This window comes from Lactuca virosa, chromosome 2, assembly GCF_052849685.1.
Source record: "Lactuca virosa cultivar CGN04683 chromosome 2, Lactuca_virosa_CGN04683_v6, whole genome shotgun sequence".
NCBI lineage: Eukaryota > Viridiplantae > Streptophyta > Magnoliopsida > Asterales > Asteraceae > Lactuca > Lactuca virosa.
In genome coordinates this window covers 209,766,045-209,775,758 of record NC_136427.1, presented here as the reverse complement: position 1 = coordinate 209,775,758, position 9,714 = coordinate 209,766,045, and the positions used below count along the sequence as shown (strand labels likewise).

Genomic DNA, 9,714 nt, shown 5'->3' with positions numbered 1-9,714 from the left:
AAAAAAAAAAAATCATGTTGTTGAAGGTTTAGTGATTCGAATATTACAATATAGTTTTCTTTTGGAATAATAGTTATATTAGTAGTATTTTCTCACAGAAAGTTTTTATGTAGTTTAAGCGTTTATGATTCAAATATAAAGAGTTGAATAAGTGGGTTATGTTGCATCAATCGTAATTGTAATATGATTTTTTAGATAATAATGCTTGAAATTTCTTTTTGCATTCTCTAATTATATATGTAGTTATATTAGTACTTATTTCTCACAAAAAGCTTTCATGTTGTTAAAGGTTTTGTGATTCAAATATTTCAATATAGTTTTTTTTTTGGAATAATAGCTATATTAGTAGTATTTTTTTTTTTCACCTAAAGTTTTCATGTAGTTCAAGTGTTTACGATTCAAATATGAAGAGTTGAAGAAGTAGGCTATGTCATATCAATGGTAATTGTAATATGATTTTTTTAGGATAATAATGCTTGAAATTTGATAAAAGCTTGAACAAAGTCTTTCCAATTTAAGCCACCCTTTTGTATGACTTAGCGGAAGTATTTTGGACTTAATAGAAGAAAGAACAAGAGCCCAAACCCATGTCTTTTCCTTTTTTTGCTATCGACATCTCTCTAGATAGTAGATACCCTATCTCTCTAGGCGTCTCTTTGGGATTTTTCTTCATCAAAATAAGACACAAAGCTCTAGAGTTGGTGATATAGTTCTGAAGAATGAAATAGGTTATGTCTCTCCCGAATATATTGGTTATAAACTCAATTTTCTCACTTTTTTTATATGCAGATTCTGCTCTCGGGTTTGGAGGTTTGTCTGGTGTTTTCTATAATTATTTTTATCCAACACTTGATACAAATGTTTAGAAATGATAATCGATTGTCTACTTCTATCTATCTCTTATAAATAAGGTCATTCAAATGAATATGGTTCAAGATAGACCATCTATCTTAAACTATATTCATTGGTCTATCTTGAACCATATTCATTTGAAACTCTCAAACTCTTCAACTTATGCTACTTGAATGATTTATTCAACTTATGCAGGAAAAATTCATGTCTCCTAAAAAATCTTTCATTCAATTCGAAATCGAGCTTGAAAAAAAAATCATTTATTCAATTCAAAATCGAGTCGTGCATATCGCAGGAAGCCTCATACAACATCACAACTTCATTCATTCATTTTGAAGATGAATTAGAGTGAGCATCTCCACTGGCATGTTAGTTCCTTTGTGATCTTATGCCTTTAGTTTTTTTTAAAAGATCATGTGCCTTTAGTTGTACATAGTGACGATGATCTTGTTTCTTTTTTTCCAATCTAAGATGCTTTCTTCCTAACTATTTTGGTTTAAATCTACAATAATTATGATTACTACTTTAGTAGTTAAAATTAATCCCACCATCAATGTCTTCATCATAATCAAGTTATAATGGATACTACACAAATCAAAACTATAAAATATGAAAAATATCAAAATAGAAATTGAAATAATTCCAATAGGAGAAAGAAAATAAAGGATTTGAGGAATGTTTACTTTTAGAGCATCAAGAGAACAACTCATCCCTCCCAATCTTTCTTGGCTACCACAAATCTGCTTAAAAAGTGGATCTTTATATCAAATTGGGAATCACAATCTTATACCCCCCATGCTTTGTCTACTTCTAGTACCAATCTAATAACTATTCTTGCTTTATCACAAATTCACAATATCATCTCCATCACGCTTTGATTAGTTTCACCATCAAAGCTACCAATATGCAAATTCTCAAAATGACAAATGTACCCTTACCTGTCAAGTTGATAGACTGGTTAAATTAGGAAGGTGTCCCATCTATGGAAAGTTTGATTTCATAGACAGCTTTGCATGGGTTCCTGATACCTGTATCTTAGACCAATTATTTGATTCTTTGTCAGCATAAAGGAAAATTCCAAAATGACCCTTTGACTTGTCAATGGCACCCCCATTAACAGGACACGTCATCAGGTGCTTGCTTTGTGCAATTGTGCATATGGTCAGTGGTAAATGCAGATTATTCACTAAGAGAATGTCAAATTTAAAATCAATGGGTATGTGATTTTTTTTCAAGTCTTAATTATAGTATCATGGAGTACAATACCCCTCAATTGTAAGTTTTATTGGATCATTTTGAGATTACTTATTCAAATTTTCATTAAAAGATGAAGGACAAAACTGGTAATTTGAGAGTCCTGTAGTAAAGGAGAATGACCCCACTATCATATGTAAATTATTTGCCAAATCATCTCTTAACAATCCATGTGTAACAATTTTATAAGAAAAACTGATTGTGGATGAGGAATAAGTGATTGAAAAAACACATGACCCCACTCTTGAATTAAAAAAAATCTAAAATTGTGGCCTTCCAAATAGTGGAAGTCGCACCATATGTAGTAGACAACACCCACTTCAGAAACAAGCCTCTCTCCTCTGACCTCTCTTCAACTTATTCCTAAAGTTTCATGGTGCGTTCTTTCTTAGTTTATAGTTTCAGGAGAATAAAATGGCACATAACGAGAAGAAACGATCATCAAGAGTTGCAGACACACAAATGCCATCGTTTCTAAGAAAATTTTTCATTAAAATTCATGATGCTGTAAATTCAAACCACTCACCTTGCAAGAGAAGGAGAAGAAGCCTACACAGGGATGTCGAACAGGAAGAACTCCAGTGCACAAACACCAATTGTCTCTCATCATACTACAGTGTCTTTGTAGCTCGACTTGCCATCATGGTATAAACTATAAAGTATAAACTAAACAAAAACATGAATTTTTCTTTGTAAGATGTGAATCGATTTAGGTTTTTGCAGGTAATGTTGGCGATTCTAATAGGTCTGCTAACGCTTCTCACCTGGCATTTCACTAAAGTGTACACAAGAACATCGTTGAATGCATTGGCATATGGTCTCCGATATGAACTTTTACAGCGTCCGGTGTTGCGTATGTGGAGCATCTTGAATTCAACTGTTGAAATAACAACAGCTCAAGTTAAAATCTCGGAATACGTGATCAAAAAATACAGCAAGCCTGAAAATCAAGCACAGCAAGTTGAGGTTTATGTCAATCCTGTTTCTAATTTTCTCTATGTTATACAGAAATCTAACGTAGAATCATAAATCATGCCCTAATTTATCAGCTCTATGAAGTAATGAGGGATGTCACATGGGCGCTATTCACAAGTCACAAAGCTCTCAATTCGATATCGATAAAATACAAAAACGGTTTTGTTCAGGCGTTTCATAGAGATCCAAGAGATAACAGTACATATTACATATACTCCGATCTCACAAATTACACAATGGCCGGACCTTACGACGTCAACACATCTTCATCGCATCAAGGCTGGAACGATCAAACGATACAAAGTAACATATCGGCGATTTGGTACCGAGAGCCGTTGGATCCCGCCACCGGTGAGAAAATCGGAAAACAAAAGGCGATACCTCCGGATGAGTTAATAAACATCGCCGGAATTTCTCAGGTTCCATATGGTGCAGCTTCGTGGCATGTCGCTGTGAGCAAATTCACAAACTCGCCGTTACTTTCCGCGGCGATGCCGGTGAGGGATGCGTCGGAAGGAAGTATAGTGGCGGTGGTTGGTGTTACGACGTCGCTTTATAGTGTGGGACAGCTTATGAAAGAGCTTGTGGGGTTTCATAGTGGACATATTTATTTGACGTCACAAGAGGGTTGGTTGTTGGCTACTTCTTCTACTACGCCATTGTTGAGGAACTCATCTACAGGTCCAAAGCTGATGATGGCGGTTGATTCTCAAGATAAAGTCATACAAACGGGAGCAAAATGGTTACTCAAAGCCTATGGGAACAAAGAGCCCCCAAATCATGAGGTTCACATAGAGAATGCCAAATTAGGCAATGAACTTTATTACATCGATTCGTTTTACTTGAACTTGAAGCGACTTCCTATGGTATGTATGTTTCACTATTAATGTTTATTTTAGTGTTGGTCAAAAAAAATACCAAAAAGGGTAAATTTGAGAAATTGCTTTTTCTGATATTATATTTTCTATAACTTTATTATTTTTATAAAAAATACATAATTTTTCTTGTGAAATGATATCATTATAATATAATTTCTTAATTATTAAAAGTTTGTGAAATTGAGTAAAAAGTATTTTTTTTTAATGAAAACAAAATTAGACACAACAAAAATTGGTTAACGTATATGTTTCTTAAGCAAATGGGAAGTGATTCGTGCACAATAATTTTTCTCCGTACACAACATTTTATGTTTAATGAAACTGTACAATACAACATTTAAAGCAAATGTGTGGATCCCCTCAAATATCATTTTTTAACAATAAACAATTAATAAAATTTTGGAAAAACTAGTGTTTTATGAAAAATAGGACATAGAACCTATCTTTAAAGTCAAACACTTTAAGCAATTTGTTGAATCTAACTTTATTTATATTTGAAAGGAATAATTTTCTTAAAAATTCCCAAAGATATCATTTTCGCATAAAAAATACTGAAAATGTATTAAAATCAATTTCACAATCTCATGATATTATTTTAAATAAAAAATATTTAATGATAAATATTAAAAAAAATATAGTTATTTGAAGAGGTTTCCTTCCAATATTTAATGATAATAAATATTGGGCGCGTTATATTTATAAAGGGTAAAATTGTAAATTAACAGGTGGGAGTCCTTATCATTCCAAGGAAATACATAATGGGGAAGGTAGACGAGAGAGCTTTCAAGACGTTAATGATACTGATATCTGCATCTGTATGTATACTCGTTATCGGCTGTGTGTGTATTTTCGTGTTAACAAATGGAGTTTCAAAGGAAATGAAGCTACGTGCAGAATTGATTAGTCATTTGGATGCACGAAGGAAAGCAGAGGCATCTAGCAACTACAAGAGCCAATTTCTAGCAAATATGAGGTGAATAATCATATGATCGATTCATCTCTTTCCTATTTTTTTTCTTCTTTTAGCAATTAAGGTTTTGACGTTTTCATTTAACAGTCATGAACTGAGAACACCAATGGCTGCAGTCATTGGATTGCTGGACATTCTTATATCTGATGAATGTCTAACAAACGAACAATACGCAACAATTAGCCAAATTCGTAGATGCTCAACAGCTCTTCTTCGTCTCCTCAACAACATTTTGGACATTAGCAAGGTGAGATTCGTTAAACAGTTTATAATTTCTTCTGATTTTTCATCCAATTGGCATTAAATGATCTGCGTTAACATTATTATATATATAACAAGCAGGTTGAATCAGGAAAATTGGTACTGGAAGAAGCTGAATTTAACATGGGGAGAGAACTTGAAGGACTAGTCGATATGTTCTCTGTACAGTGCAAAAACCATAATGTGGAAACTGTGATAGATCTCTCTGGTAAACATAAAATCATGACTATAATTACATCTAAATTTATGTTAGGTCAACTTAATGGTTTATGATCTGTTTGTGATCAGATGATATGCCAAAAGTAGTTCAAGGGGACTCTGCTAGAGTTGTTCAAATTTTTGCTAATCTAATCAGCAACTCAATCAAATTTACAACATGTAAGTGTTATTTACAATAGTTAGGGCTTGAAATTTGAAACTTGAAACTTAAAACTTCAAAGTTAGCTTGCAGAGTGTAATATTAGCAATTGACTTACAGCAGGATACATTATTCTGCGAGGATGGTGTGAAGATCCACATTCATTAATTGAAAACGGGAAAAGATCATGCAAGGACAACAAAGTAATTCTTTGGTTTGAAGTTGATGATACTGGCTGTGGTATAAACCTTCATCTCATTATACATTTTTTTTTTCATTTCTTCTTATCAGCAAAATGACAGTGATTAAATGATATCCTCTTCTTTTTATCTTTTTCTATGTATAGGCATTGATCCAAGCAAATGGGAATCAGTATTTGAAAGCTTTGAACAAGCTGACCCTTCAACTACTAGATTGTAAGCAATAAAACTCACCAGATTTTCCAATCAAGCAGTTTTCTAAATATTTTTCTGATTTTTTTTTTTTCAGGCACGGTGGAACTGGGCTTGGACTATGCATTGTTAGAACTCTGGTGAGTTAAATGTGATACTTAAATTTACAGAAAGCGACTTTCTGAAAAATGTCAACTTATGATGAGAAATTTATCAACAGGTTCACAAAATGGGTGGAGAAATAAGAGTTGTCAAGAAAAATGGACCTGGGACTCTAATGCGACTTTATCTGTTACTCAATACGCCTGTAGATATACCACAAGACAACTACAGATTAAAGTACGCTGATCATAACTTGAAGGTTAGCAAAGTTTTTCTTCTTGTAATTGTCAAGATTGTTCGGCTTAAATAAAAGAAATTTGATTAGTGAACTTTGACACCAAAGCCTTGGACTCCTTTTATAAGCATGGGGAAAATGGCCTCAAAGATCCCCAACAGTTTCATAAATGGAAGAATGTAACTTATGAACAAATTGCAGGTAGTGCTTGCGCTAAATGGAAGCATGGGCAGAACGATTTTGTTCGGGTGGTTAACTAAAATTGGTGTCCCCACGTGGGATGCATGTGAGTGGAACGAACTGACGCAGATACTACAAGACCTCTTTATACCCACACGTTATACACAAAATTTAACATACGAAACTTCAAAAGTTGAATCATTAAGCAAGCAAGAAATGGACGCGTCTGTTTTCATCATAGTCATTGATATTGGACTACTCAATTTAAGCACAGACATATGGAAAGAACAGTTAAATTTTTTGGACACATTTAACAGAAGAGCAAAGTTTGCATGGGTTTTAAACCATGACACCTCTAACACCATCAAAATGGAGCTTCATAACCGAGGGCATCTGTTAATGGTAAACGAACCATTATACAAAGCGAAAATGATTCAAATAATGGAAGCTGCCATTAAAGAAAGCCCTCATAATCATAACCATAACCATAACCATAATAATAATGATAATAATACGCATGAATGTCTTGAAATTGATGTGCATTCGGATCCAGAGAGTTCAAACGAGTCTGAAAAGTCGGAATTTATAGTTTCTTCTTCTTCACGATATGGAACAACTATAAACAACTGTTTTCTTGAACTAAGTGAAGTCGGATCAGAGAGGGGTAAATTGGTCACAAATGGAACGAATGGACAGAAGTCTCTAGAAGGTGTACGGATTTTGTTAGCAGAAGATACACCGATACTTCAAAGAGTGGCGACTATAATGCTTGAAAAAATGGGGGCCACGGTTGTTGTTGTGGGAGATGGGGTACAGGCGGTTGAAGCTCTACAGGATCATAACCCTCCGCCATATGATTTGATACTCATGGACTGCCAGGTAATAATAATATTTAAAAAAAAAAAAAGTAAATTAGGAATTTTATTTTTAATTTTAGTTTTCTGATTTTTTTTTTGTTGTGTATTTGGGATGGTAGATGCCGAAGATGGATGGTTATGAGGCGACTAAGGCGATTAGAAGAGCGGAAATGGGAACAGAATTGCATATTCCGATTGTGGCGTTGACAGCGCATGCCATGTCATCGGATGAAGCAAAATGTTTAGAGGTTGGAATGGATGCGTATCTAACGAAACCGATAGATTGCAAGCTTATGGTTTCGACTATTTTGTCATTAACTAATTCTCCTATAATAAGCGGTAGAAAATGATATGTTATTTGACAACTTACAAGAGAAATAACACTTGTATAGGTAGCATACTTTGAGATAAAAATACAAAAAATGCATAGTTTTTTTAACAATGTACTTTAATAAAAATGATTATAAGTGGATGGAAAAGATAAATCTAGATTAAGGTTTATCAAAAATATGTTTGCATTTTCTTGAAACGCTATACAAAAAAACAATCGTTTGGTCTTGTTGGATTAGTTTGCAAGGAATCTACAAGTATATACGATTGCAAGCGTAAATTTGCGATTTTTACTTCCTTCACGGTCTGTTTATACAAATTATACTTTATATATTGTCTATGACATTTACTTAAGGTTGCATCGAGGTGGAAAACAAAAATAATGGCCCATGCAGGTCTCGAACCTGCGACCTTCGCGTTATTAGCACGACGCTCTAACCAGCTGAGCTAATAGGCCTTCTGTTTTCTATTGCCAACAAGTTGTATCAATCCTTTTCTTTTCAGTATTTATTAATTCAAATTTGTTGTGAGCAGATTAAATAGATGATCTTCCATGGGATCGGATTTAAGAAGTTTTTTATTCAATGTCGTTTTTGGGAGTTCCAATTTTGTGAATTCCACATATTAATTCAATATGATACTAAAGACTTTTAATACTCCATACAAATATTCTTTTACATTTAAAAAACCAAATATTTTAATATTAGTATTATTATGTTTTAAAATACATATTTTCTGCTTTTTTTTTTAATCTTTGAATAAATATTATAAAGGCTAATCATGAAATGATCAAAAGTGGTAATGTAATATCATAAATAACATGTTTTAGAATGATGCATTTTGTTGGTCCTAATTGTTCTAAGATCATCTTCAGTTATAGACATAGCTTTTTTTATAACGTCATGATTTTTTTAACTTTATTAATTGGGTGTTTCTCTAACTTTATTAACTGGGTATTTGGGAGTGTTTTTTAAAAACAACTTATTAATTTATTGGTTTTTTAAAAAGTCAATAAACTACTAATAAGGTGTTTGACAAACACTAATTTTAAAGGAAAAATTAGTATTTCCAAAAAGCCAGATATTTCTGGATTTTCCAAAAACCAATAAACACTTTTGAGAAGCAAATCTCAAACAAGTCCTAAATAATATGTTGGCAACTTAAATCATCTCTAAATCATTGGCTACTTTTTTTAAAAAAAAATATGAAATTAACTAATTTATCTTCATTTTTATGAAATATTTTATAAAGCTCATTTATATAACTTGTTGACTTAAACATATGTATTATTTATAAAATTTTAAAAAAAAAATACATTATGCTAATATTAGATAAAAACAATATATTACAATATCTTTCATTTTTAAATTTATATATATATATATATATATATATATATATATATATATATAGGTTTAGGTTTTATGGAAAACAAAAAACCCTAAAAATCATAAAAATGCATAAAAAAAATACTTAGAGATCACAAAACTTTTTTTTGAATTTTTTTATAAAAAATCACAGCTTTTTATTAAAATTCGCTGAAAAAAAAATCAATTTTTTTTATAAAATTTTTTTTTATTTTTTTCAGCGAATTTCTTTAAAAACCTGTGATTTTTTCATAAATAAAGTCAAAAAAAAGTTTTGTGATCTCTAGGTATTTTTTATGCATTTTTAGGGTTTTTTTGTTTTCCAAATAACCCTTCCTTATATATATATATATATATATATATATATATATATATATATATATATATATATATATATATATAACGCCCGTGTTTCTAGGCTAGGCATTAATATTGACATGATACTCTAGGTTAACCTTTGTGACTCATTTTGAAGAAATGAAAAGGGATTATGTGAATATTATGTGAAAATTATTTGTTTTATGCTTAATTATTAGGGTTTAATTAATTAAGAATAAAAATGAGCGTCAAAAAAATATTAGATAAAGTCGATATCTATTACGAAACTCGTAGTGGTCGTGACAAGGATTACGGATATATAAAGAATACCAAAATCCGAGTTATAACGAAGAAGTTATGACCTGTCGAAGTTTCGCGACAAAAT

The 9,714-nt window shown here is 31.9% G+C and overlaps 1 protein-coding gene and 1 non-coding gene across 3 annotated transcripts; one reads left to right on the top strand and one right to left on the bottom strand.

Annotated features, from left to right (window-relative positions):
• Positions 1–2,520: 2,520 nt before the first annotated feature.
• LOC145160125 (histidine kinase 1-like) lies at positions 2,521–7,832 on the top strand. Of its 2 annotated transcripts, none has more exons than XM_079079232.1 (13): positions 2,521–2,751; positions 2,830–3,066; positions 3,156–3,947; positions 4,685–4,932; positions 5,017–5,176; positions 5,272–5,398; positions 5,479–5,568; positions 5,669–5,788; positions 5,895–5,964; positions 6,038–6,080; positions 6,161–6,301; positions 6,479–7,336; positions 7,434–7,832. In XM_079079232.1, exons 1-13 carry the CDS (start codon positions 2,521–2,523, stop codon positions 7,662–7,664), a joined length of 3,348 nt encoding a protein of 1,115 aa, XP_078935358.1. In that variant the 3' UTR covers positions 7,665–7,832. The 2 variants fall into 2 exon arrangements, with proteins under 2 accessions (XP_078935358.1, XP_078935357.1); XM_079079231.1 differs by having other exon boundaries at positions 2,830–3,072.
• Positions 7,833–8,027: 195 nt separating this feature from the next.
• On the bottom strand, positions 8,028–8,101 carry TRNAI-AAU (transfer RNA isoleucine (anticodon AAU)). Its single transcript has one exon. It is a non-coding gene; the product is annotated as a tRNA-Ile (tRNA).
• Between the last annotated feature and the right edge of the window lie 1,613 nt (positions 8,102–9,714).